Source organism: Camelus bactrianus, chromosome X (assembly GCF_048773025.1).
Source record: "Camelus bactrianus isolate YW-2024 breed Bactrian camel chromosome X, ASM4877302v1, whole genome shotgun sequence".
NCBI classification, from domain to species: domain Eukaryota; kingdom Metazoa; phylum Chordata; class Mammalia; order Artiodactyla; family Camelidae; genus Camelus; species Camelus bactrianus.
The window spans coordinates 24,796,116-24,824,088 of record NC_133575.1 but is presented as its reverse complement, the minus strand read 5'-3'; the positions used below and the strand labels follow the sequence as shown (position 1 = coordinate 24,824,088).

The window sequence follows — 27,973 nt, the reverse complement described above, 5'->3', positions numbered from 1 at the left end:
TTGTAGACTTCTTATATAAAACTGAAGTCATTTCAGACCAAGTGCCTACAACATGTAGGCTGTTTAGTAGACATTATATCCTCTCAGACTCACTCCAGTTTACCTTTCTGTCCTCTTATTCTGCCAACCTCTTCTTCTATTCTAGACTGAACAAATTCTGTGGTATCTTTATATACATGTGGTTTCATGCCACATCTATGTTCTTGATCTTCTCTCTTCTTTAAATGACCGCTTTCTCTTTTTTTTGCATGATGAATATTCCTTCATCCTTCAAGCCAGAATTCAATGTCATTGCTTCCTCAAAGCCTTCTTACATACCCCTAGTAGAGTGAAAAACCCTTTTAGGATTTCTTGTAAACCTCGGTATCTATCTCCTTCCTATAGCCTAGTACATTTTTTGAGACTTAAATTTTAGAGACCTGAGTACCTCATTATGCTGTTCTTTGAATGCAGAGGGCATTTTCTTACTTATCTCCCTTGTTCTACTTACTTCTGAATACTCCCATCCCAGGGCCCAGTGTATGGTGTGTACTTGTTCGCATTTTTAAATCAATGAATAAAGATGTTAATGAGGCATCCAGGGTAGTAATGAGATGTTATAGGAAAGCTTCGGGCTCCAAAGATGCCAATTGGACACCATCATCTCTTCCTTTTAGTGTCCCTGTACACATTGATTGTTCCTATCTTTTCCTCCTTTCGCAGGAGCCCATTTCAAGAATTTTTCCCTGTTTTGCATCTCCTGTGAACCAACAACATTAAGTAGTCCACCAAATAAACCAATTCAGTTGAAAGTGCAGCTTATTAATTAATGTAATGATGGGGAACTTAAGACTAAATAAGATAAGTAACATCTATGAGAAAAGTTTTTTCTTTTAATTCATTGACTTAAATTATTCAATTTATTTACCTCTCAGGATTATAATAACCTAATGTTTTTGTCTACATTTAATTGATGTTTTGCTAGGAGATAAGGATAAAAGGAAGTGTGAGGATCTTTTAGAGAAGAGAGAATGAAAGTTTAGGAAGGATGGACTTAAGTGAGGAAAGGAGGGAGATTCAAAAAGTTTTGCCACAATTAAAATGATTAATATTTGTAAAGTACCCTCCACCCTCTTTGCCTTCCTTCTTCCTGACATGTTTACATCTACCATTCTGATAGCTACCCCTAAGAGCAGATGGTACTGTATAAGTCCCAGGTAGACATCATTTCATCAGTGCAAAACTAGGCTACTCAACCAGTGGCATGGTCTTGGGTTCAGTCTGACAATTAGATTCTAGTCATAGTAGGCTTTACCCCAAACAAATTTAGTTAGCTTTAAGAAAGTATACAGGACAAGTAACAACACAGCCAGTACAATGATGACACAGTGGAGGTCTTGGCACCAAAGTGTGACTTCTGATGGACCAGTGACACTGCCTTTGGGTCATGTGTGCTCATAGGAGTGCAAAGCACATCATCATTGAGAGAAGCCATCAGTTCTGGCATCCCTTCAGTTCTTCTACCTAGCTAGCATGTAGTGTCCTCAGAGGTATTTGACCAGCGCCCATTCTCCAGTGCAACTGCATCTCATCAATACTGATTTTTCATTACTCAGTGAATAATCTCAGCAAAGAAGTACAGTTACTTGGTTCAGTAAACAATAATCTCAGCCAGATTCTCAGTGATCTGGAATCAAGTATATCCTTAAGTATTTCTTGTTTTAATATTACAAGAGGAAAGGCCATAAACTCTTTGTTCTCAGCCAGACGTAACTATTTATAACTCAGAGAGAAAAGCACATTCCTTTACTTTTAAATATAACCTTCAGTTAAAATATGTTTCTTCATTAAAATAATGAAAAATATGTTCAATGTTAGCTATCTCTGTACATGGAATATATTTAAGAGAAAAGATAACAAAATGCTCTGATACAAACGGACTCAACCGAAGTGACTTTAGTCTGTGCACCCCAGAAGAGTTCTCAAATATTAAAAACTTTCTTTGGGCCTTTCTTTGTCCGCAGTCCATTGGTTCTTGCCAAACAGGTCCCTGCTGCTTAGAGTGAAAGCTACTCTCAGCTCTGTTAATCACTTTGCTTTATCAGAGCTACACGACACCACTCTCACTGCTGTGTGTAGTTTCCGAGAGTCATGATATTTGCCTCCTGCAGCTCAGTCTAAATCACTGAGGCGGCTGCTTTTTCCCTAGCAGTAGAACTCCTTGGCTTCAGTCCTCTGTACGTATTCTGAGTTTTTCATCTCTGGAGTGTGGATTTCAAAAATATTCCTTTAGCCTTTTTCTTCTGCTTGTTGCTGTATCCAAGGTAAAAAAAAGATCATAAAATCGTATATACAGTGACTTGAAAGATTCTCCTCATAATCCTCAGACCCCTAGCTTGTAATCAGGGAATAGTCACCTGTGTGAATAATTTACTGACTTACCTAGTTCTTTGTCCCTCTTTGTTCAGCTTCTATCTATAGTCACTGTCTCGTAATTGATTTACTAAGATTGTACAGAGTTCGTCTGCTACGAGATATGTGATTTTAATCCCTACAGCCTGATATAGTTCTCTGCTTAAAGCGATTACACTTCTTTTCTCGGTTAAAGATACATGGGAAAATGGACTTGGCTTAACTTTAAACTACTAGAAACCAAAAAGTTTGTATACAGCTTTGAACATTTGCCCATTTTTCAACACAGAGAAAGAAACACCTTTAAACAAAAATCTTAAGAATGAGTTAATGCAAAGAAAGTAGATGTACAAGGAGCCTCCATTTCCTAAATTTAGAGAAATTTTCTTTGTCTGGCCATGATGGCAATGGTTACCTCTGAAACTAACGGCCTAAAGCCTTGCCATCCAGGTCATTTGTTTTCTCAAGTCAAACTCAGAGCACCTGTTTGAAAAATATGTAATATCCTCTGTGAGCCTCAGTTTTGCCTGCTTGGCACTTCATGCTTATTGATGAACAGCTAGCTGTGTAATGAAACCCAAATAAAGAAAGCCTTAAGGGCTCTGTTCTAATACATTGTTTATGCTGGAGTGAAAATTGACTGCACATCGCTTGGTTTGTGCAATTTACTCCCGAAATATTCCTATTCAGGAAATCCTACAAATAGCAGTATTCATCTTGAAAATCACCTCACAGAACCCTTAGCAAGCTGAGGAACATAATCAATGAGATCGTGATGTGGAGGGTGCAAATTAGGCATAATCACAGCCCTTTCCCATCAGTCAGCCCACTAGAAGGCATGCCTTTGAATTTTGATTTCAAATGTACTCTCAATTTAGACACAAAATATGTTGATTTTAGATTTTAGAAATGATAATTGGATGCTAACAACCAGGGACCAGTTAAAATTTCTATAAAGGGTCTTATGCTTTTAATCTTTAATGAGTGCTTTCAAAAATGACCTGGAGGTATACTATTTATCTGACATAAAACTGCCTAACTACTGCTTTCCAAACTTGTTATTAAAATATGAGGTTGAGGCTAGACACATAATTTGTGTCGTCTTACCTACTGAAATATGCTCATATTGATGACAGGAAGGATTTTTTTCTTCCTCTCCAGATTGACTTTCCTTCTGTGGTCCATTAAAAAAATGTGACATAGTGTTGTATTGCCTCTTCCTTACTATGTAAAAAACTTAATTGTCCATAATGTCAAATCCACACTGAAAACTACCAAAGGACACAGTGGTAGTGACTAAATGTTAAAGTATCTGAACACCAAAAACCTTCTCTGTGTGTATCACACTGCTTTGAGTGTTGCCAAAGAAAACTTGCGTGGAACAATTTAATACACAAGTGAGACTTTATTCACAATTATTGCAATAGGAGAGAGAGAGATTGAACTTAACCTTCACTGAAACAAAAGGCAAGAAAGGTTTTAAGCTTTGGGATGAGCTATTGGGGAGGTACTGGAGGACATTAAGGGGGAGGATGGTTAATGTAATTAGGCCATCTGTGTTTGCTACTTGTCACTTACTGAAAGTAAATTACTATTCTCCCACAAGGACTGAGAGACAGGATACTATCCTTCCAAATGTTTACATTTTGAAAGGATGGCTCCCAGGTCTTTGAAAAGATACTCATAGGCTGTAAAAGATTTACATCTCAAAAGGGCAGAGAAGGAATTTACAATAGAACCTTTTCTAAAGTGAATGCACTAAGAAAAGAGATGTCAGGCCTGTAATCAAGAAGAAACCTGTCTCAATATTAATCGAGCTAAGGAGAATGTTAAGGAGATCTTTGTCAGTCCCTTTTTTTTTGTTCAAGAATAAACTAGGCTTCCTGTTGAACGACTTAGGAAAGCTAGTCCATGTAGCTCATTTTAGAAACTTTCTGTTGTTGAAAAACTAGTTGAACTGACTCAGACTTGGTAGGAGAAGATATTTACTGAATGGTGTCATCAAAAAAGTATTCAGTGATGGTGATTTTTCTATGCAATTAAGAAGACTGAAGATTAATTGTTGGAGCAGACTCTAAACCTAGTTTCTGAGTCCAGTGGGTAGGCACTTAAGAAATTTCCTAGATGTTGTATGGAAACATTTTTAGGCAATAGAGTGAGGACAGCAGTGGCCGGTTGATGGATTTCTTGGTTTGCAGTTTGAATGTTTTTGGTGATGGCATAGACATCAGAGAGGTTTTAGTAAGGCGGTCCATAGTCATGGTTATTTTCTGGGGCAGAGCACGGAAGATGTGGGAGTTCTGGTGAGCTCCCCGAGTAGCCCACACAGCAGCAGCTCCAGGCATGAAGGTTGTCCATAGATAATCCGCTGTGCTGCTGAGTCTTTCGAAGTGTATATCAGGTTATCCAGCTTCAACTCTCAGGGCTTCTTTAGATCCTAGGGAAGAAAATTTAGCTACAAGACAGTCTATACTCTAAATACGGATCTGGGCAGTCAGCTTTGAGTTCTTAGTTATGCCAAGTTAGGAGAATGGGAGAAAAAATTAGGAACATTAGTTTGGAAAGTTGTAGCCAGATACTGAAGGAAATGGGAATAATTGAAAATTTGGTAATGACTGACAAAATGTATACAACAGCAGGATCCAGTCCAGGTTGCAGGTAGGTAACAAAATCATGTACTTTACAAAGAAATGCAAAATAGCTCAAAGGCAATGAACAGGACCAGAATCTGATGACCCCCAAGAGTGTGCTATAGTTTTCTATTGAAACATAAAATTTTTCAATACAGTAACTTCCCATTTGATAAAAAATACTCAAAGTAAGATTATTCTTGTTTATAAAATAGGGCTGGGGTCTTTATTAACATAGATGGAGCAGGAATTGTAATTGACCACATAGGCTTTTTCAAGTCTTTCTGCTGAAAATTTTCACAAGGAATTTCATATTTGGCTTTTAAAGGTCATGAGTTTAAGACACCAAGCCACAAACTTGACATCAGATTTTTCCTGCAGTGTCTATAGATTTGGATAAATTCTTCTATTCTTAAAGTCTTTAAAATATCCTAAGATTTCCTGGGCCTGCCAGGAAGTGACCTTCCTTATTTACCTGCAATATTGGACATCCTGTAAGCCAGATACCAGGCCAGTTTTCCCAAGAAGGCTTTGTAAGCATTGTCTCCATAAAGTCAACTGTGGTTTTCCAAACCTGTCTGATCATGTCTGATTCTGTGCACATCATTCTTAAATATGACATTCCAGTCAGAGTCTTGGTTATATAATCAACTTTCTCAATTATATCATGTTACAAGAAGGACAGATTCTTATTGAAGCTATGCAAATAAATATATTGCCATGAAAAAAAGAATATTCAATAAGAACTTTGAATTCTGGACGGATCAGGCAGGGAGAAAAGCTAAATGTTTCATCTTTGTTCACAGCAGTATAATCTAATGAATTGTTATGAGTTATAGATAGCATAAGAAAAAGGAAAAAGAAGTTCCTTTAAGAAAATAAAACAATAAAATATTATTTTTTTTTTAAAAAAAGCCTTGATCACATCATCCTTCATCAGCTCATTCAGTTCTTTGTGACTGATTCTTGTTTCACATGATCTCAGGTTAGAAGTTTTACAAACCTATCAGCTTCTCCACTAGAGTTCTGGAAATCCTGACTAATCCAGTGGTTTGTTCACAAAGTTATTTAAATAAAGCTATCAGAAGCCTGCACCCTAGAGTACCTGACTAGTCCTTTCCAAGATAGTCCCTTTTTCTTGGAGACAAGCTTTCTGGCCTATAGCTGACGGGAAGCACTTTCATGGAAGCCTCAGAGTAAAACAACAGCTATCTGTAAATGACAAAAACTTCAAATAATCATGGTTAAAGATCTGATGAAAGTTCATTGGACAAGGAAATTTTGTTTTTTCTTTGGTACACACCATTTTAATGTAATAACTGAAATTATTACTGATAATATTATACTGTCACTTCTGATATTAGGTAGAGTGGCACCTGGACATTTATGGACAGCAAGGGCATTAACAAATTTCTTCATATAATTACTGAAATACTTACACTTATAAAAATTTGACCCATACAGCTATAACCTAGGGAAGCATCTCTTCTTATTTGATGATACATTTCATGCAACTCAACATACCAATAAACCTAATTATTTTTAATCTCTCTCTTTTCAGAAGCTGAAAGAACAAATCCTTTGAGCTTTTCAAGGCAGCTTGAGATAAGATTTCATTTAGGATTTGATATGTGAAAGGCAATATATCAAATGTTGTCAAAAATATGAAAAGGTTTGAATACTTGGCTAAATAGGATCATGAGTCCATGAAACAATGCTTGACTACCTATTTAGAAAGAGACAATAAAAAATTTCAAAGATAAATGTAAGAGGTAACACGATTGTAAAAGATTTTGGCTCTTTCAAAAGTGAGATGAGTCTATTCTCTTAAATAATTAAGGACTTGACAAAAATCAACATAAAACATAAGAAATTATTCTGGTAAGACTCAGAATCATTGTTGCCTAGGTGGGTTACTCAGAAGGTAAAGAAAAACTTTTTTTACAATCTCCATGGAATGTGTTCTGAGAAATAGTAGGTGAAATTTATTTGATGAAAGGCACAATACTGTCATTCACCATGCAGCTAGACAACAGAGGTTTATTGAAAATTTAAAATTCCCCTGAGTTTAGGTTGGTTCTGAGCCAGAGTATAATTCTGACGGTGATAAAACTTTGAAGATTGTTGAAATTTGTAGGTAACACATTTTAGTGAAATTAGGCATTGACTTTTTTCTCTTTGAATACTGGGCAATCATAATTCCTCCTCTTACTTTCCACCCTCTCTACTCAACTCCAAAAACCATTGTTGAGTTGAAGTAGCATGATAATGGGGGGGGGGGAGCAAAAGACCCAAGTTTGAATCTCATCTCTGACACTTATTGGCTGTATGGCATTGTTTAACTCAATTGCCCTTCTTAACCTGGCTTTCCACTTCATTAAAAAGGAAGAAATGAGCCAATTTCCTGGGAACACTATTGGATTAAGGTGGGAACACATTTTCCTAAGGCAGTAAATGGGAAATGAGAAAGACAGTGAATGGGACCTTTCCTTTTGTAGCTGGAGTTTTGGTAAGAGCCCTTAACAAGAAAAATTAGGATTCCAAAATGTCCCCTCTTTCAAAAGAAAGCAGCAAGTTGCTACCAGAAAACCACTCTGAAAAAATTGCAGATAGTCATGACATTTCATCATTCACCAAGCAAAAATGCCTATATAAGGAGAAGATTAGAAACTTGAGAAGAGTTTCTTCAATTGAGAATTTCTGAATCAGCGAATTCAAGCAGGAATAACAATTTGTTGGCCAAGAAGAAACTGGTATGACTTTTACTGGTCTGTTTCTCATGAGTGAAGGAAGAAGGTGATTTTTCCTCCTCCCCTGCCAAGTCAAGGAGAAGGGCTCCAAAAGCACTTATCTGTTACAGTACTGTTCAGACCATTCTGCTTATAAAACTCTTAAGAATAGTTTAGAAAACTGAGCATCCGCTAACACATTTTAAAGTTGACATCTCTTTTCTCCCTTGGCATATTGTAAATATTGACATTTAAGCAGTGTTACATTACTCTTTTGAATGTATCCAGTAAAATCCAAATATCATAGCACTATAATAGCTACCATCATCCACTTAAAAAACAAAACAGGTTCATCTTTAATAGTTAGAAGTTTCGTATCATTCCTCTTTATTCTTTAAATCATATTTCCATTCCACTTCCCCAAAGAGTTGTATCCTAATGTAATATATATTTATCCTGTAAAGTCTTCTATTAACCACTCTATCATACTTCTGTATGACAAATACACCCATGTGGATTGAAATTCAATATTTAAAACAATTTTCTGTGACTGTAAGGCTCTAGGTATTTTAAAAAATCTTTTAGATTGAGTTATGTCTACAATCATTAATAATAAATATACCTAGTAATAACCAAATTACCTAAATATCTGTAACTTTTGATAAATAATTACTAAACATACCCAGTGGATTTTTGTTGAAAATGAATCTGTTAATGAGATGGATGAGTAAGTTCATGATGGTATATTGATTAAAGGAGGATTTCAGTCATTAATATTTTGAATTGTGTTTTGATTTGGCACAAATGTGTCTTGGGTAAAATATGCTATTGAGATACATCAGAGGAGGTGTGTTTATATTTTGTAAAGTTGGAGGACTGTTGTTAACAAAAAAGTAGGAATGATAATTGGAATGATGCATGTACCACAGAAAGAAACCCAGGCAAATCCCCTGTAGAAGCTATGAATAGGGAAACTTCCTTCAAGAACACCATCTATGCCCACATATCCCTAGGAAATTCTTTGTGTACCTCAAGGGGCATACTGCAGTCTGACGATTGCCACTCTAGGAGAGATGGGCATTCTATGAGAAGGGAAGACAACTCAGTCCCTGGCTAGACACTTGTTAAACCGTCAAAACACCACCAGGTTTATCTGACCATAGTCCATGCCTTTAACCATAACTCACTTCTTTACTCTAACAATACTTGACTCACATTGTTGACTCAGGCTAAATTTATTAGTGTCTAAAATCACCAATTCTTTTTCACACGTGCTACTTCTAATTGACATTTTCTCCATCTTGCCCTTGTGTAGCCTACTTTTTTGAATTAAATGCTGGTCTGGTCCATCAGCCCTTTCCTTGGCACTACTCAAGCTTATCCACCAAAGTCCCTGAAGCTTATGCTTCTTCCCATGTCCTGATCAAGGCAGAGAATACACAAGAAACCCATTACCATTGGGAGTCAACATCCATGATTAGCATTGCTGCTCTGTGTCTGGTTCTGGTTCATCTCTAGTGATTTTAGCTTCTACATTTGTACTGACCCTGTCTCTGTGTACTCATGGCCTCCCCGCCTCAGTTCTAATTATTCTGTCCCACTACTACCCTCTCCCTCATTCAGCTCCCCAAGAAAGAAAAGCTGCTCTTAACCCCAAACTACTTGAAGCCTTAATAAATTTGTTAACCAGTTAATCCAGTTGATAGTAAAGATGGAGAACTCGTGATCTTAAGCTCCTGATTATTTCATACACTGTATTACAATCTCTTAGTTTCTTTTCAAGTTGAGATTTGATATGTCTCCCTTCCTTAACTTCATCTATGTTGTGAAAACGAATTTCTAAACTGAAGTGAATCCTAAGATGGAGCCCTTCAGCACATCAGGAGAAACTTCGCTCTATTTTGACATCAATTCAGCCATCAAATTTCCTTGGGCAGTTGTTCAATTCGTTACCAAATTCTAATTGCTTAATTTCCTACCCTGTTCATATAGTTCCATCTTGTCCACAAAGGGTCATTTGGAGATTTTATCAACTGTATTGCTGAAATACACATTAACTTTATTTTCCTATACCTCTGATCAACCTAAGTAAAGAAAGACATGAGACTAAGGTAACGAAATTTTCATTCAACTAACAAACTATTTATTGATTAACTACAATGCCCTACTATGTTAAAGTGGCCCTCATTCTCAATTTTCTTAGAAGTGAGTTGATACATAAATATATCTCAGTGTACTTAATGCAATCAATGCAAAAGCATTTATAATGCATAGTAGTGCGTATTCTTATAGGATGCTGTAATAGCCCAGAAGAGTGATACTTATCCCAGTCAGGGTATTGTTTAGAGCACGGCTACCATATGTGGTCCCTAGACAAGCAGAAGCAGCATCATCTAGAAGCTTGTTAGAAATGCAAATTGTTGGCCTTCTCCACAGACCTCTCAACTCAAAATAGATATAAGTGAACCTCAAGAAACTATTTTAACGAGCCCTCCAAAAGGTGCTTTGACTTACTAAAATTTGAGAAGGTCTGATCCCAAGGCAGCCTCCTGGATGATGTTAGGCCTGAACTGGGTCTTTAAAAGATGAGTAGGGACTGATAAAGTGAAATGTGTGTGAGGAAGAGGAAACGGTTTCCAGAGAGAGGGAGGCAACAAGAAGAACCAAGATATGGAAGTGATTAATGGCGTGAAGGATGGAAGAAAAATAAATACAATGATGTTGAAGTATAAGCCTGGTTTTAGTGAGGCTTGTAGGCTGCTTTAAGGAGCTTAAAAATGATCTTTGAGAGATGTGGGAACCATTAAAGAGGGGTAACTGGCAAACTTTCAAATCTGAGGAGCATAGGACCAAAAAAGGATGAGTAGTCAGGAGGTGATGGAGAGAGCTGAGGAGCAACATGGTCCTGGATGAGGACTTGGTAGTAGGATGAAGAGGAGGAGACTATTTTTTTTTCCTTTTTCAGTTTTATTGGGTAGAATTATTATAGTTCGACTGCACATACACATTATATTGCATGTAAATACATATATACAGTAGACTGCACTTTTTTAGTTTACATATATGTACTAATTATTGTTTCTAAGAACAGATTAAAGCTTAAGCTTTTTAAACTTACATAGTTATCAAAGGAATAAAGCCAACTACAAAAAAAGAATCAACAGAATGCAGTAATCCAATCATAAAGGACAGTCAATGTACTTACACATATTCAATAAATCAATCGTCTTAGTTATAAATAAGTAGTTCATTTGTGTCCTTCTTGTTATTATTTTTTAGATTCTTCATATACGTGATGTCATATGGCACTTTTCTTTCTCTCTCTGTCCCACTTCACTTAGAATGATAATCCTCAGGTCCATCCATATTGCTGCAAATGGCATTATTTTATTCTTTTTTTATAGCTGAGTAGTGTTCCGTTGTATATATGTACCACATCTTCTTTATCCAGTCATCTGTTGATGGACATTTGGGTTGTTTCCATGTCTTGGCTATCATAAATAGTGCTGCTGTGAACATTGGGGTGCAGGTGTCATTTTGAATTTTATTTTTCTCCAGATATATGTCCAGGAGTGGAATAGCTGGATCACATAGTAAGTCTATTTTCAGTTTTTTAAGGAACCTCAATACTCTGAGGAGGAGACAGTTGAAAGAACAGTATTTCAAATTGTTATTGGTGACCCATTGATAAGTTATGAAATCAACTTAGTGGGTAAAATGAAATAGAATAAGATAGTATGTGCTACAGGAGAATATAATCATATTTATTATATGCAGTATGGGTGAGGATTTTGTAAATATATTACTTTCACTTAGATATCATTTCATGTTTGTTTCTCATTTTAAGAGAATCTTCACAGTCCTTTTATACAAAATGAGTTAGTATTCTGTCAGTAAGTTCATACCAGGTTAATTATTCTAAGGTTGAAAATAAATTAATCCATCAAGATAAACTTTAAAAGTATATTTTATTTATTGAAAAAACAATGCTTTCTTGTACGAAGTTAAAATCTTCCCTTGTATCTCCATCTTTCAGCCACCCACTTTATGTCCCCATGGCTGCCAATGTTATCACTTTCTTCAATAGCACTCCAAGGATAGGGTATGAGTGTATGAATGTTTAAGTATGTATTCTCTCCTTTAAAAAACGGGTGGTAGAATACTATTAACACCATTTCTGAATAGTACTTTTTTCCACTTAATGATACATACTGACAGTTATTTTCCATATTATCACTTCAAGGAAATTCTCATTTTTGCAGTCATATACTATTGTATTCTAAGGATGGACCATGATTCATTTAACCAGCATTCCAGTTAATGAACATTTAGTTTGTTTTCAAGTGTTGCTCCTGCTACAATATTATGACAGCGTGTAACTCTATGCTCATGTCATTTCTCACATTGCAAGTATCCCCATAGGATAAGTTCTTAGAAGTTAAATGACTGGGTCAAAATGGCATTTGTTATTTTAGTACATATGGCCAAATTGCCCTTCATAAAGCACTCCCATCAGTAAAATGAAGGAGTTTCTTCCCAGAAACTTTGCCAGCTCTGTGTGTCATCAACCTTTTTGATCTTTGCTAAGCAAGAAAAAAATGGCATCCCTTTGTAATTTTAATCTGTATTCATCTTTTGAGTGAGGATGACCTTTCTTCAGAATCAAAAAATGTTTCAGAGTCATTTATATTTCCTTTTCTGTGCATTGTTCATTATACTCATTGCCAATTTTTTTTTCTATTATGTTATTGGTCTTTTTCTTATTAAGGTAAATACAGTTTACAATGAAGTAAAAACTTTTTTTTTTTTTTTACAACAAGCGTGTTGATGAATGTTTCTTATGACAAATAGATTCTAGTCTGAAGGTTATAACCTGAAAATACTAAAACAAACCTTGGAATTGCATAGGAGTGGTCTTTGCCCTTTTTAGCAAACAATCCTGTACAGAAACTCAATGTGATGACAAATTATAGAATAAGTACAGATTTAATTTTTTCAAAACATTGGGAACAAGTATGTAAATATTTGCCTTCTCCATCTGTCAATCTAACCGTATGTAATGGCCATGATGGCATTAGTCTTATCAAAGCACCTGTGTCAACTGACTCCCATTCTTTCAAAATATTTCATCAACTTCTTCTGGCATTGCATTTTCTAAGGTTAAATAACTATTTAGAAGCTTAAAATTTTATTCCCACACCTTATTTTTCCTTTAGAAAATAAAAACTACATTTTTCCAATCTTCCAGACCACCCATAGTGGTTTGCCATTTGGTTTGCCAATTTTATTAGTGTCCTGAGATGTAATTTATCAAGATCAAGAGAGTTAATTCTGAACAGCTGGGGACTTTCTAATTTCTTTACCCATCTTGGGCAACAGTTCCCTCTCATTGCTATTTATTTTATTTTTTGCAGTCAGAATATCATTCTTCTTGACATCCAAAAACAAACCCAATAGGAATTAAAGGGTTCCCACTTTTATTTTCCATTCCCCAACGTTGCACCATCTTTTCCAAAAGCAGACCTATCCTTTCCTTGATCATCCTATTGCTCCAAATATACCTTGAAAAGTCGTTTTGTACCCTAAACCTTTTTTATACTTTCTTGGAATCGTGCTTTTACTGCACTACAATTTTAATTTTTTACTTACCAGTCTTCCACTGCTCCATTAAAAGCATGTTTACATAACGATATATTCTATGGGAGAACATTTGAAGCAATGTTAGCATTATTTTTTCTTAATTTCCCTCAAAAGAAAGCTGTGCCCTGCATATGGATGCCATCCCTTTCTGAGTATGTGTGAAGTAGAAAGATGGGAACGCTTCCAATAGTTTTGAAACAACTTCTGTTTAAGCGAATGAATGGACCACCTGGTTTACTAACTGTGCTACCCAAGGGGTGGCTTTGATTGGCAGACCCAATACAGGATAGAAACAATGGAGTTAAATGAAGAAGGTTTTGAATTTGCGAGTTACCACCCTTGGTGACAGTGGGTGTTCGTAGAAAATAGCAGGCTGAGATTTCAGATGCGTTCAGAAATGTGCACTTGCAATCTGCAATACTCAAAAAGTACCATTTTTCTAACCACAACTTCAGAAACAAAGTACAACTGCCTTTCTTACTTGTCTGTCTCAAAAAGCTGTATCCATGAAGCTGTTTATTCATTAAGGTGTATGAAAGATAAATGATATCCATAAATTAAATTCTGGGATTAACACTTAGGCCTTCACAGTTCTGGTATATACCATGGAGAGCCATGATTCTCAAACCTTAATGTGGGCAAAGTAACCTGAGGATCTTGTTAAAATTCAGTTCCCTAGTGATACTGATGCCACTGGTCTGGGACTTGAACTTTGAGAAATATTGTCATGGATTCCTTAAGTAGGCAAATAGTCATAAATATAATAAATATGCAGGAGGAGTTGTATAGATACGTCTTGGGGTCAGATATTGATTTACATAAATGGAGCTTCTTTATTTATTCCTCACTGATTTTCATAAGCTTCCTCCATGTTGCATAGTGAGGAAAAAGGATCTCACTCTGAAACAAATTTACCAATCTCTTTATATGAGTTGGTAGCACTTGGATAAATGGCCAGTCTTTCAGATTTTTAATTTCCTCCTGCTCCCCTCTAGGATGACATGTGGATTGACAGGTAAGAGAAAATTACATGGCATATATGACCTATAGTCCCCATGTAGGTCTCTGTTCTCTCCTTGACCCTTTGGTCTCTGCAGCAATACCCTTGGTCTGCCTGGTGAATGTCTACCCTATTGACTTCATGGCTGTGAATTTGTACTTTCATCAGGAAATGCCATGCTGTGCTCACTAAACTATATTGGTTGCTAAAGGAATCCTTAAATCTGTGAGTTACCACTGAAGAATATTTAAAATTCTAAATACATATTTATTACACCTCTAAAAGCAAATGTGACTATCATTATGGGTAAGGATGACTGCCAAGAAGTTACAGTAACATAAAGCCACTCATTACACTTATTTAGGGGGAAGGTGTGGACTTGGTATTTACAGATAGAACATTGCATCAGGCGCCATGGGAAAAAACAAACAAGAGAACCTGTGGCCATAATCTTTATGATTTTATTTTTAAAAGAGAGGAAAAAACAAATACATAGAAAAATCATTTAACACTAAAGAGAACACTTTAAGGAATATTTATTTTAAAGTAAAGCTATTTTGCTGTTCAATTGCTATCTCATAAATTTATACCAGTTTAAACTTCCACTCATATTAAAAAGTTAAAAAATATTACCAAAATGATTGGTGGAAATTAACTTAAAGATGAACATCTCTAATGAAACTCTATAGTATTCTGAAGATAGCACTTTAAGGAATACTTGAAATACTTAAATTCAGAATAAACTTAGAGTTTATTAGTGAGAAAATATATCACAAGTCACATGATTCTTTCCAGCAAAGACATAACCAATACTTATGTACAAAATTTGTTTAGAAATGCCAAGGCAATATTTCCTCTTGAATATACCTTTCTGTATCTTGAGAGTTCATTTATCATATTAATTGCTTTGTCATTGAAAACCAGGGTATATTATAAATCTAAATTCAGTTCTATGTTGTATATTGAAAATACTTCTTTCTTCTAACAGACAAAATTAGCTGATGTTACTATTTTCTTTAGTCAGTTATACAAGACTTAGAAATCATCTTTGTATTCTAAATACTTCCAAATTGCCACCTTTCTGCTCTTTTCCTTGTCATATATTTATCTCATTCTTCCTGGCTGTCCTTTGCGCAGTAGCATTAGTATGACTAGACTCATTCATTCACACGTTGGAAGAAATTTTATATATATATATATATATATATATATATATATATATATATATATATATATGTATGTATGTAATATACATATTATATACATATATAATATATTATGTATGGAGTGACACATATTATGAAGGATACCAAGTACTTCAGTGTATATCTAATACATATTTTTTTGTAAAAGGAACACCGTAGTTGTAAATTAACTACTTAAATTAACACTCAGAGCAAATGCATTTAATTTGCTCTGTAATTTTGAAACAGTATATATGTTAAAAATGAAGAGTTTGCATGCCCAATATTTCTGAAGCCATAGCTCCCAACTTCTGAACAATTTGTTGCCTCCTCTGGACATAACGGATGTTCAGCAATTACTGCTCAAAAGAAAGCACAATGTATATAGTTAATAAAACGAGCCATAATTGTTTGAGTTGGACTATTTTAATAATAGCTTTAATTTTAAGATTAAAAAGCTCAAAATGCATTTATAATAACTGATTATATAACATGCTAGTCATGAAAATTAGATTGATTTTTTTAAGTTAATAATGCTGTTAAATATTCAAAAGGCAAAATATGGAAGCATTCACAAGAAAGTGTAGGATATAACTAAAATTCTATTTATCGACCCATGAAATTACAAAGCCATGTGTGCATATTTTTAATTGTCAGGATTTTTTGAGAGAACTTTTGTGAATAACATGTAGAGAAATATGAATAGATAAGCATCTCTGTCTTTTAAATTATTTGATGAAGTAGCTGATAAGAAACACAAAATTAATAATTCATGGTAACATGACAATACGTCTTCTAGTATTAGCATAGTAATAGGTATTAGTGATTTACATAATTGGAAACATAACACAAATACAAAAGTTATGCACATTTATATACTGTGCTTCACTCAAAACTAAACAGATGTTATCTGAGACACTTCACCACGTGTATGACATTAGAGCTGAAGTCAGATTTGTCAGAGACAGCATTATTCTTTTATTATCTTTAATATCTTCAATGAGTCAGTTATGAATAGAAACATTAAGTTTGCTTATGACTAAGTTAAATAGGATTTTGAATGCCATACAAAATAAGAACAACGATTTAAAGTGGCTTTAGAATAGAGAAGTAGTCTGTTAAAAATATTTCTGATTTGAATAGGAACAAAACAGTAGAGCTATGAGATTATGGATGAATGATGATTAGGTTGTTTTCAGTTTTTCACTAATGTGAACAATGTTGGAAGAACATTCTTTGTAGGTCTCCTCACAAACCAATGTGAAAATAACTAGAAGTAGAACTACTGACTCACTAGAGTATGCACATCTTTATTATAAATCATAAATTGCTTTCCATAGCAACAGGAAATGGCGTGACATTATTGTTTGAATTTGCATATCCCTGGTTGTTTATTGGCCATTAAATTTTTTGCCTCTAGAGTTGACTCTTCACATCCTTTGCCCGATTTTCTATTAGATTGCTTGCCTTTTCTTACAGATGAATATGAGTTCTCTATATATTCTGAATTTTAGCAGTTATGTGCATCTAAAATCCAGGTCCACAGTTCCTTATATAAGGTCTCAAAACCTTATCATTGACTTTACAGGAAACCAATGAAAATGCTCACTTTGCTGGAGTGGTAGAAATCATAGAAAGCTGAAAGAGTATAAAAATTAAGAATGGCAGGCTAGATGAAGACCTGGGACCCAAGACAAAGGCTAATGTGTTGTGTGAACCAAAGAAGGGGCTTTATTCCGTCATGTGTGATTTTCCTTGATTTCAGAAACCTTCGTGTTTGCTTTATTTTCTATTTCTGTTTTAAGGAAAAGTTATTCAGAAGAAAATCTCAGATGTTTTTGTTGCTGTTTTTTTTAAATACAAGTTTAATTCAGTTACCCATTTGATTTTTTGTGTTTATAAGTTATTGAAGAATTTAGAAAGGTTGTTTTAGATAATGATTATAATTTTGGTACAGCACTTAACAGTAAAAAACAAAGCATCTTTGATTTTATTTGAAGTGTATGTCAATCATGAAGTCAGAACTGAATTTCTCTTTTCTTTGCTTTTAATGAAAATGTTCCTAACTGCTGTTTTATTTTTTTAGAAGACACTTCTAGTGTTTAATAGTACTTACATTTTTAGTAAATAGTCTCTATTAAGACTTCAAGAACTATGTCCGATTACCACATGGGTAATAACTTAAGAGTTGTGTCACATAGATTAAAAATACTGCAAATAACACTGGCCAAGGTGAATGTACAAAGCAAGAAAAAGATGATTCAGGGACCTAGAAAAATTACTCTCTGTTGTATATGTCTCTCTGTCTCTCTATTCCGTAGAATCCAGTGTTCCTTAATCCCTTTGGGTTATTTAAATCAGTGTTTTTAGGAACAGTTCAGCCAGAAACTGAAGTATGTGTTTATGGCTAGAGTTCATCAGAACCACATTCGAATGTGGTTTGAGCCAATAGGGTGCATAGTAGTTGCGTCTGAAAAAAATACATGTAAATGGATGGTGTTGCAAATAGTTTTCCATATAAGAAAAAGAAAAGAAAGGAATTCATATGAAATTATACTATTTCATGTACACTGGAAATGCAGACCATGAGTAGACAGACTTTGATTTGTTCATTCACATTGTCAGTAATTTAGTGGTTCTCAATCCGGGGTGATTTTCCTCTCCAGGGGAGTTGGTCAATGTCTGGAGATACCTTTGGTTGCCACAATGGGGGGAGAAGGAAGTGCTACTGGCATCTTGTGAATAGTGACCAGGGATGCTGCAGGACATCCCACATTACAGAGGTCAGGTGCCTACAACAAAGAATTACCCAGAACAAAATGTCAGTAGTGCTGAGGTTGAGAAACTCTGATTTCAACTAAAATTTCATGTTAATCAAAATTATATTGTTCTAGTTCTAAATCCTGTGATTCATCAAATAAAACTTGTATGTATGTATTATACTTAAATCCATATATCCTACAGTATAGTAATTCAGCGTGCAGGATATGCATCAGACAGACCAGGATTCAAATCTCATATCCACCATTTGTTAGCTTATGCCATAGGCAAGTTTCTTAAGCTCTCATGACTGTAGTTTTTAATCTGAAAAATGACAATAATGTCTATAGAAAGGCTCTGCAGTGGAGATTGAGTAAGATTAATTAAAATGATTTATGTTAAGTGCATAGCAGAGTGTACTTAGTAAGTTCTCAGTAAATGGTAGCAGTTAGTATTACCTTTGCCTCTACTAAATCATTTGATCCTGACCTGCTATGAATATCCTGGTCACATACCATATTTTATTGTTTCTAAGACACGACTGATTAGAATATGCATCATCATTTTAGCTGTCACTAAGAAAAAAGTGCTGCCAATTAGACTCTGACATACCATCATTTATAAAATGCATCCCAATTCAGAGCAGTAAATTTGTAGAAGTAAAATGTGAGTCTTCGAAATGACTGTTGTAAAGCCCATCAGTGAGTCTTCTTAAGAGCAACTGAACAAGGCTACCTTTAACCACGTTCAGCCACAAATTCTCTTAGAAGGGTGTAGGAACAGAAACACAGCTTCCCAGGGAGGCGGGATCAGGTGTCTCTCTTGAGTGGGATTAGAATACACAGCAGTCTGTGCTGCCTTCACAGAGCCATCCAAGAGCTATTCTCTTTGCAGCACCTGCCGACTCCCAGATGATAGTTCAGGAGCAAAGGAAGGAGGCTCAGAGGTGCTGTGTCAGCCCTGGCCTATAAGCTTTTTGGGTCCCAGGAGCCAATGTTCCATAACATAAAGTTTCCAAGATCTTTGAAAGGTATATGCTCAGTTACAAGAGGCACTACACTCAGAGGATTCCCCAAAACTATGGCTTTCCATTAGGTGTTTGTAGTTCATATGTAGTACTCCTAAGCCAGGTATAATTTATCAGTCCAGATTTTTTTTTTTTTTTTTGCAGAAGCAGTGTTGTCTACTAACACATTTGACATTACAATTTTATCAGGTTTTCAGGGAGAATACAGCTAAAAAGTTCTTTGAAGGTCAAACTCTCATGCAGAGGGACAAAAGATGTTATTAACCCTTTATGCAGTGTGATATATGTCTTTTTTTAATCCATGCTGTAATTAAAGATAGTGAAATTAGAGAATTGAATTGAATTGAATTGAATTGAATTTGCCCCAGCTCATGAATTAAGAAGCCTAGAACCACATGTTATTGTCCCTAGTCGATTGCTTCTAAGAACACTGTAATATATCAAAGCAGGAGTCAACAAACTGTAGTCCAAGGGCCAAATGCAGTCCTGTTTTTGTAAATCAGTTGTTATTGGAGCAGAACCATACTTATTTGTTTACATATTATCTGTGGTTGCTTTTACATGACAGTGGCAGAATCCGGATATGACAGGAACCATATGGCCCACAAAGCCTAAAATATTTGTTTGTTTGTTGAGCCCAGTTCTAAAGTAGAACAAAAGTTGTTTGACTATCTCTATAAGTCTATATATGGAGATAAAAGGCAGAATGTCACTCATGTTTTATCTTTTAAAATAACTACCCATATAATTTTTCTGTGCACCCGAAGGTTTTTAGAGCCACAAATGTCAGTCCTTACCATTTCTCTAGATTAACGGTTGGCTAACTTTTTCTGCAAAGGGCCAAATGGCAGAGGTTTTAGAGTATATGTTAGGATTTATGGGCCATATGTCTCTATTGCAATTAATCAAGTCATGCCAGGATTGGAATTTAGATAACCAGGCTCAAGAACCCACACCTCTGTACCCCTAAGGACTTAGGAACATGGTAAAACCTGGAGAGCAACAGTTTCATTGAATGAGTCTGCCTAAAGCAGTGTCCTGTATGGCTTAAACCAGATCAGAGATTTAGTCCTCATTTAAGAACTGTATGTATAAAGATTTTTATAGTATGTGTGTCAGGTTTCCACAAACAAGTACTTCCCTCCCATCACTAGAGATTTAACTAACCCCCTTGGGAGTCTGCTTATAACTTCTATCTGTTCTCTATATTCCTTTAGTCTAATCTTAACACAGCAGCCAGAATGATCTATTAAAAAATAAGTCAGATCACATCACTGCTCCGCTGAGTGATTTCCTGTGCTTCCTAACCTCAGTCAGAATAACAGCCCAAGTCCTTACACAGTTGCCCTGCAGGAACTACCCTCCTCGATCTCTCTGACTTGCTTGCCGCTACTGTCCCCTTGCTCACTAGGCTCCTCTCACCCTGACTTCCTTATATTTGTACTGATCATGCCAGACACACTCCTACCCCAGGACCTTTGCTATTACTTGCTATTTCCTCTGCATGGATTGTTCCTCCCTGAAACAGCTGCTTGATTCATTCCCTCACGTCCTCCTAATCTTCATTCAAATGCTATCTTCTCAGTAAGGCTTTTTAGCTTGGAGGTACTTTCTCAAATGTCCACCTCCCATCTTCCCTTACCATCCACATACATCTCCCATTCCCACCAGATACTTTATTTTTTTCTCTTTAGCACTTTTATCCTCTCATGTGCTGTAATTTATATTTTATTGTTCATTGTCCCTGTTAGAATGCAAACTTCCTGAGAATAGAAAAATTTTGTCTGTTTTTTCACTGTTATATATCCAGTGCCAAAACAGTATTTAGAACTTAATAGGTGCTCTTATATTCAGTATATATTTACTAAATGAATCGACTAATATGCTGGGTGGAGGGTTTGGGTAAGATTTCATTTGCCAAAGGCATTCTACTGCCAAACAGACTTTGAAACCCCATCTTTATGAATGGAGAGCTTCTGTTTTCATTTTTATTAGTTGATGGTCACACATATGTCCACCCTTTCATTGGCCCTGAACATTCCAAGTGTGTACCTTAGTAGCTTAAACCTTCTTGGTTGCATAACACTTGCCACTTTAAAAATCAATACAGCATTATATTTTGTTCATCTGGACAGATTATTTTTGAAATCCATAAATCTCTAAATCAGAAAAAAGCCTCCCTTTGGTGGGCTGCCCTTGATTAGCTCAGAATGGAAAGAGAGAGGCTGTCATTCTTTCTCAATCAGCTTGGCACGTACTTGACAGCCTGCAGTTACAGTGAAGGAGAGCCGTGTTGCTGTGGTCTAGCAAACCTAATTGTAGATAAATAAAAGAACAGTCACCCAGCATGAGGAGAAAGAGGAAGAAACTCAACTGCACAATGTTGTGTTTTTCCATCCATCAGCCTTCATTTGTCAGCACCTGCTTGACAATCTAGGCCAAGGAGTCAGGCTCTAACGCGATATCAATTCCATTTCATTTTTCCTCTCTTGCCGCCCTTTTTAGCAAACAGTTTGTATGTGGAATAAGAGATGGTGCAGTTGATACATGTGACCAGGGCACATTTATTTTAAAGGCTTTTTTTTTTCTTCCCAGAAAGCCATGTATTTGTTTGTTTCACTGTTATGTTGTAATTGTCAGCTCTTGCTACAGTAACAAACAACCCCCAAATCCCAGTGACTTATAGCAACATTTATTATTCATTCATGTGTCTGCAGATCAGCAGCAGCTTTACTCTATACTGTGGGTCAAGTTCAGGTTTTCTCATTCTGGACTGTGGATCTGCTCCAAATGTCTTCTCATTTCAGAACCCAGGCTGAAAGGGCAGCTCCTCTATGATACATTATTCTCCCATGGTGGACGACAGAAACTAGAGGTACTAGCAAATCTTGAATTGCCTTTAAAGACCTAGCTCAGAGCTGTCATACAGTCATGTCTGCCCACAGGCCATTGATCTAAGTGAGGCACATGGTCAAGCCCAAAGTCAATGGGGAAGAAAGTGTATTCACCCACAGGGCAGACATAGTCATGGAGTCAATGAATAATAATGAACTAATACACCGATCATAGTCTTCACAAATATCTTAGAATTTCATTGCTTCCAAAATCCTTTTTCTCTTTTTTTTACATTTCTGCTTCTCTGAAATTGAGATGTTTCCCACAATAATGCCTCCAAAGTTAATTTTTTAAACTTTCTTAGCAATTGGTAGAGTAACAGTGGTCCTTACAATCCATGATATCTTAAACTTAATAGAAAAACCATTGATTGTGGTGGTTGACCAAATGGTCAAATGGCAGAAAATATTCTTCATAAATAAGAAAACAAAGTGAAGGGGCACTTATGTTTGCTAAGGAAAAAAAGGTGTCATTTTTATCTTGATCTTCTTTGTTTTCAGTAACGGTATACATATGTTATTCTGACCAGCTTATTTGAATGGAAAACTGTGCATTGATAGATCTTCTTTCTATCTATCTATCTATCTATCTATCTATCTATCTATCTATCTATCTTTATCTGTCTATTCATATATTCATATGTATTCATTTTTAGGACATCGATTAGAAATCAAAGTGTTGTTCCCTTGTTTAAAACTCTTTTGTAACTTTTCCACTAAGGTCCTGACAGTGATAGGAAAGATCCTTCTTTTCTCGGGCTCTCGCCTTTTACTCCTGCACCATTTCTTCCCATTCCCACACATGGGGTCTCCACGCCACCTCTGGTTCTGGTCTTTGCATTCACCAGATTCTCTCTTGCAGTACTTTCCATCATCCATCCCTTTGTCAACCAGGTGCCTGAGCTGTTTGTGTTCCATGCCTTTGCTCAAGCCTTTCCTCCCCCACAAGGCTTTTTTTGTCCCTTAAACACAGACCTGATGAGTTTCTTCTCTGTGCCCCATTGTACATGGTGCTTTGCTGGTCATTATCCCTGTTGCAGTCTAAGTTTAATATGTGTTTGTATCCTTCTGCTTCATAATATTCACAGTTCCTAGCCAAGACTTTGAACTATAGTAAATATTAAATAAATATTGTCAAATGAATGAATGTTGGAACATATGTGAAAAGACTGTTTATACCCTCCTTATGTTGTGATATATATATAGATATTTATCTATCTATCTTACACTATCCTTAGGGTCACCAAATTTCTAGTTAAAAAAAAGAAATGCATGCATACAATCAGTTTAATACTGAATTAGAAATACAATATTCAATGAATAAATCCTTAGAAAATACAAGTACATTAGTTTGCTTATGAATTGCTACTTTCATCCTCAAAGGTGTTATTTAGTCTTTTTTAATCACTAACCATTGCTTCATTGCTTGTCAGACCAACAACTCCCCAATATTAGTGCTGTTTAATGAGAAATAACTAAGACTAAAGGTGCTCCATTTTGAAAGCCTATCAAGGCTGGATTTCTAAAAAATACACTGCAATATTCTCCTAGTGAGTATAAATGAAGGGTGATTCCTGTTACCTATTTAATAAAAATTATTGTCTTAAAATTATGCATGAGGTTGTAGTGACCTCTCAGTACTGTGCTGGGGAAAAAAAAAACAAACTCTAGTTACATCTAAGAGTCTTAACACTGTGTGCACAATCTTACATTGCAGGGGATATATTAAGAATAAGACAGAGGAAAAAAAGCCTAAATGGAAATATTCTATTATTAGAAGTGAGATTTTTTTGGTTGAAATCCCTTGAAGACTTTGTCTGAAAGTGCTGTAAAGTTGAGCACTTACTATTTACAAAAACTGGCCAATATAGTTAACTGTGTTTCCGTTTTGGTGGTGACCTCCTTCACCTTATCGTAAATCATATAAAGATGTGAGGCCATTTGTGAGATAAAAGGTTTACTCAAACCAGTTCTTTGACCTGGATATCATAAGTTTGGCTATCATAAACCCACAAAGAGACATCCTTGGAGCTTTTTAAAGGCTGTGTAAGAATTTATTTTTCTGTGGGAAAAGAGAGAATTTTCTCTTATTTACAACCAGGAAGGATACTGTAGAATGTATTGGAGTTAAAAAGGAGGAGAAAAAATTAACATTATAGTTAGAAATATGACTGCCAGTTTTAGCATATGCGTGTGCACGCGCACACACATGCTATAGTCAACAATGTAAGGGGTAAAGTAGAAGTTTATATATAACCTGGTAATAATATCAGCTCTGCCATTTACAAGCTTGGAGGCCTTGGACAATTGACCTAATCTCCTTTGGTTTCAGCATCTGTAAAATTAGATAATACCCTTTTTGTAGTACTGTAAATATGATGGAAAAAATGTATGAAACACATGGTAAAGTTTTAGCAACCCTCGTTTGTTAACCTTACAGCAGTTAATCTTGGAGCAGTTTACTGGCATTTTCATCACGGCTAATGGTCTCAGCAGCCTTTTCATATGTGTGCACAGTCATGTCATTTTGCTGTTTTTTTGTTTGTTTGTTTTCTTTGCTTTTCAATTTTTCCATGCCAAGTTTCAGTTTCATGAAGTGATAAAAATTTTTGAATTTATTTCACATCCACTTCTATTTTTTCCAGGATTATTATCAGCTTCTAATAGTGTATTTCTTTCACAGTCACTAAAGAAAAACTATACTAAGAAACATTTAAGTGAACTTAATTAGATTTACTATAGTTGACCTTTCCAGCAATAATATTTGACCCTCAATCACTGACCTATCTTTTAAGTAATAAATTCACACTGCAAATAAATGTAGTATGGTAAATTGTAGAAATTTATCTTCAAAATGGCCTTTCTAAGGTGATTTGTCAAAGGTACGTATAATTAGATATCTTGTTCACAAAAACTTACGAAGGAGAAGTACCCACGAAGAATTAAGAGCTGAACATGATTTCTCTCACCCATTGCTCTATTGCTGTAGGGCCAAGTGTAAATCTTATCCAGGTACTTAAACTCCCCATTATTTCATTAAAGGATGAAGAGATGGCAATAGTGTTGATGGAAGGAAATGCTACTAGGAAACATTTCTGTAAAGGGAAATGATGTGACTTTGCAATGCTTATTCATCAGAGAACTCAATCTAGGGCTAATTAAGTTGCCTGGAGAGGGAATATTTGACTTTCTGCAAGTGCAAAACCTGGACATTTCACGTGTCATGCCACCTTCTCAATCCATTGAGCAAGTACGTCCTTAGAAGTTGGAGCTCTAAGTAATACCTGGGCTGCCCTAATGTCACCCTTGCTACTGTTTCTGTTCATTTGCCACTGAGAATATCATGAATTAAAATCGGTGTGTTTATTTCCTAAGCGACTTCCTTGTCATATTAAATGCCATCTTTTAACCCTGGTCACTTGTCCATGCCTTCTGAATAGTAACATCAGTTCTTTGTGATCTTTGGAACTCTTTATTGGCAACTGAAGACTAGGATCAGGAAGAGAAAGGTATTAGTGTTAATCATTTGCAGCACACCTGAAGCATTGCTAAAATTATTGACTAAACGTGTGCTCATTTTCTGAAGGTATAACATTTACACTGGGTGCACTTACAAACAATTGTAAAGGAAGAAGGAAATACCCAACCCTCACAAAATACACTCGGGTTTTGAACTCGTCAAAATTTTCAAGATTTAAAAAAATCATTCTTAGAACTTTTCATCATAGACAGTGAATTAGTACTTGCAATTTTAGGTTTCTTTCTTCCATAATTATTGTCTCTAAAGGTAGGGGTGTGTGTGTGTCTGTGTGTGTGTGTCTGTCTGTGTGTCTGTGTCTGTGTCTGTGTGTGTGTGTGTATTTTGAACACATACCCATCTAATACCCAGGGTTAGTGTTAATGTTAGGGACGCTTTTAACCAAACTACCTACCTCTCACTGCTATTTACTGTAAGAACTGAAGAAATAATCCTCCCCGAGAGCATGTGATGAGCACCCACAAGTTACAAGACACCCTCCTGTGCCATATAACATGACAGAAAGTTGGGTTCCAAGGACACCTGGCTCTGATGAGCTGAGAGAGAACAGGTGCAGACACAGTATACAAAGGAAACCGTGGTATGAAGACACGTACACACAGAAGTGCTGGGAGGCTACAGAGCAGGAGATGGAGGAAGAGGGATATGGGTTAATCAGGAGTTGCTATCTGGGGAAGATTGCCCAGGCCCTGACTGACGCCTGACATTGATTAATCGATACTCCATCCCAGTGTTTAACAAGTGTTCCATCCAGAAAGTCTTCTGTAATATTTAACTTCACTTCCTTCAGCTTCAATTTATGCACATCGCTTTTGTTGTCTCTTCAAGAGAGCTAGACAGCAGCCAGTAACAAAGCACTTTCTATTCATACAGCTAAAGAGGGTATTTTGTTTTGTTCTGGGTTTTTTTTTTTTTTTTTTGGTCATGCAGTTGTGCTTCAGTCTTCTTCAGACTAAGGAAAAACAAACACATTTTTTAAAATAATCTAATCATTCCTCAAAAGGCCTCTTTCGTTTTGACTGCTTAATAATTAATAAGCCTTAATACTGTTCTTTAGGTGTTCATTCTTTGAAAAGAAAATTAACCATATTGACAATGATGTGGAAAGATTTATTTGGTTTCTATTTTGAAACAAAATTTTGGATCCCAAGCCCAGAAAAGAATCCTGTTAAAATAAAGAAGTTTGTAGAGTAAAATGAACATTAGGATTACTGAGAGTACTAAAACTAATAATAGTATTTATCCATAGTAATCCTATGTAATCCTATTCATAAATCATACTTCTTGTTACTGAATTTTACTCTTTCGAAAAATGTAAAGTGTCTCTGTTTCTATAGGATAGTACTATGGCACAACTCAAGAAGATATTGAATGCATTTTTTCAAACTTCTGTGGGTTTCGCAAAGCCATGCATTTCTTTTCTCTGCACTGAAAGCTACTTTATGCCCCGATGTACCATGCAGAAATTGATCTGCAATACATGTGGAGTCTCCAAGGGTATATTTAAATTTAGTAATTTTATTGCTAACTGTGAAGTTAATCTGCACTGTATGTGCTCTTTTCCCCAGGAAACTGAAGTAGCTGTTCAAGCTAAACAGCCGGATGTGGAAGGGATTTTGTCTAAAGGGCAGCATTTGTACCAGGAAAAACCAGCCACTCAGCCAGTGAAGGTAATGAAGCAACCTCTAGCAATATCCATTACCTCATAATGGGTTATGCTTCCCCTGTTGTACATTTGCCATTGCCGTGGTCTATTTATAATCAATGAAATAACTTGTAAAGAAATATTGGCCATCCTGCAGTAGCAGAGGCAGTGCTGTCTTTTTGATCAACATAGCCTATTTATATATTGTGATCTTAAGGGTATTAACGAGTCATTGCATTAAAGGACTCATTTCTGTCCTGGTGTGCTGCCATCAATACAAAAAGGAGTCCCACCTTCAAGGTAGATTAAATTCTTTGAGGCTTTATTGCTTTGCTTGCCAGCCTTGATGCTTTTCATATTGTTTGGCTTAATTCAAATCAAGCTACTGCATCATACTGTCTGTCTCCAACAGCTATAGAGAATCACAATATGATCCATGACCTTTCTTTTCTCTGTTGCTCTTTCTCATGAAAGTGGAAGATCGGCATTCGGGCTTTAGGACTTTAGTGGGTCAAGAATTTTTAGTGAAATGTCA

The 27,973-nt window shown here is 35.8% G+C and overlaps 1 protein-coding gene across 8 annotated transcripts in view; it reads left to right on the top strand.

Annotated features, from left to right (window-relative positions):
• DMD (dystrophin) overlaps positions 1-27,973 on the top strand; it is a 1,840,970-nt gene that overhangs the window by 1,186,004 nt on the left and 626,993 nt on the right. For all 8 annotated transcript variants that reach the window (XM_045507265.2, XM_045507267.2, XM_045507235.2 and 5 more), the window contains one exon: positions 27,362-27,463. In XM_045507265.2, coding sequence (XP_045363221.2) covers positions 27,362-27,463 — 102 coding nt within the window. The remainder of the gene's footprint in view (positions 1-27,361; positions 27,464-27,973) is intronic.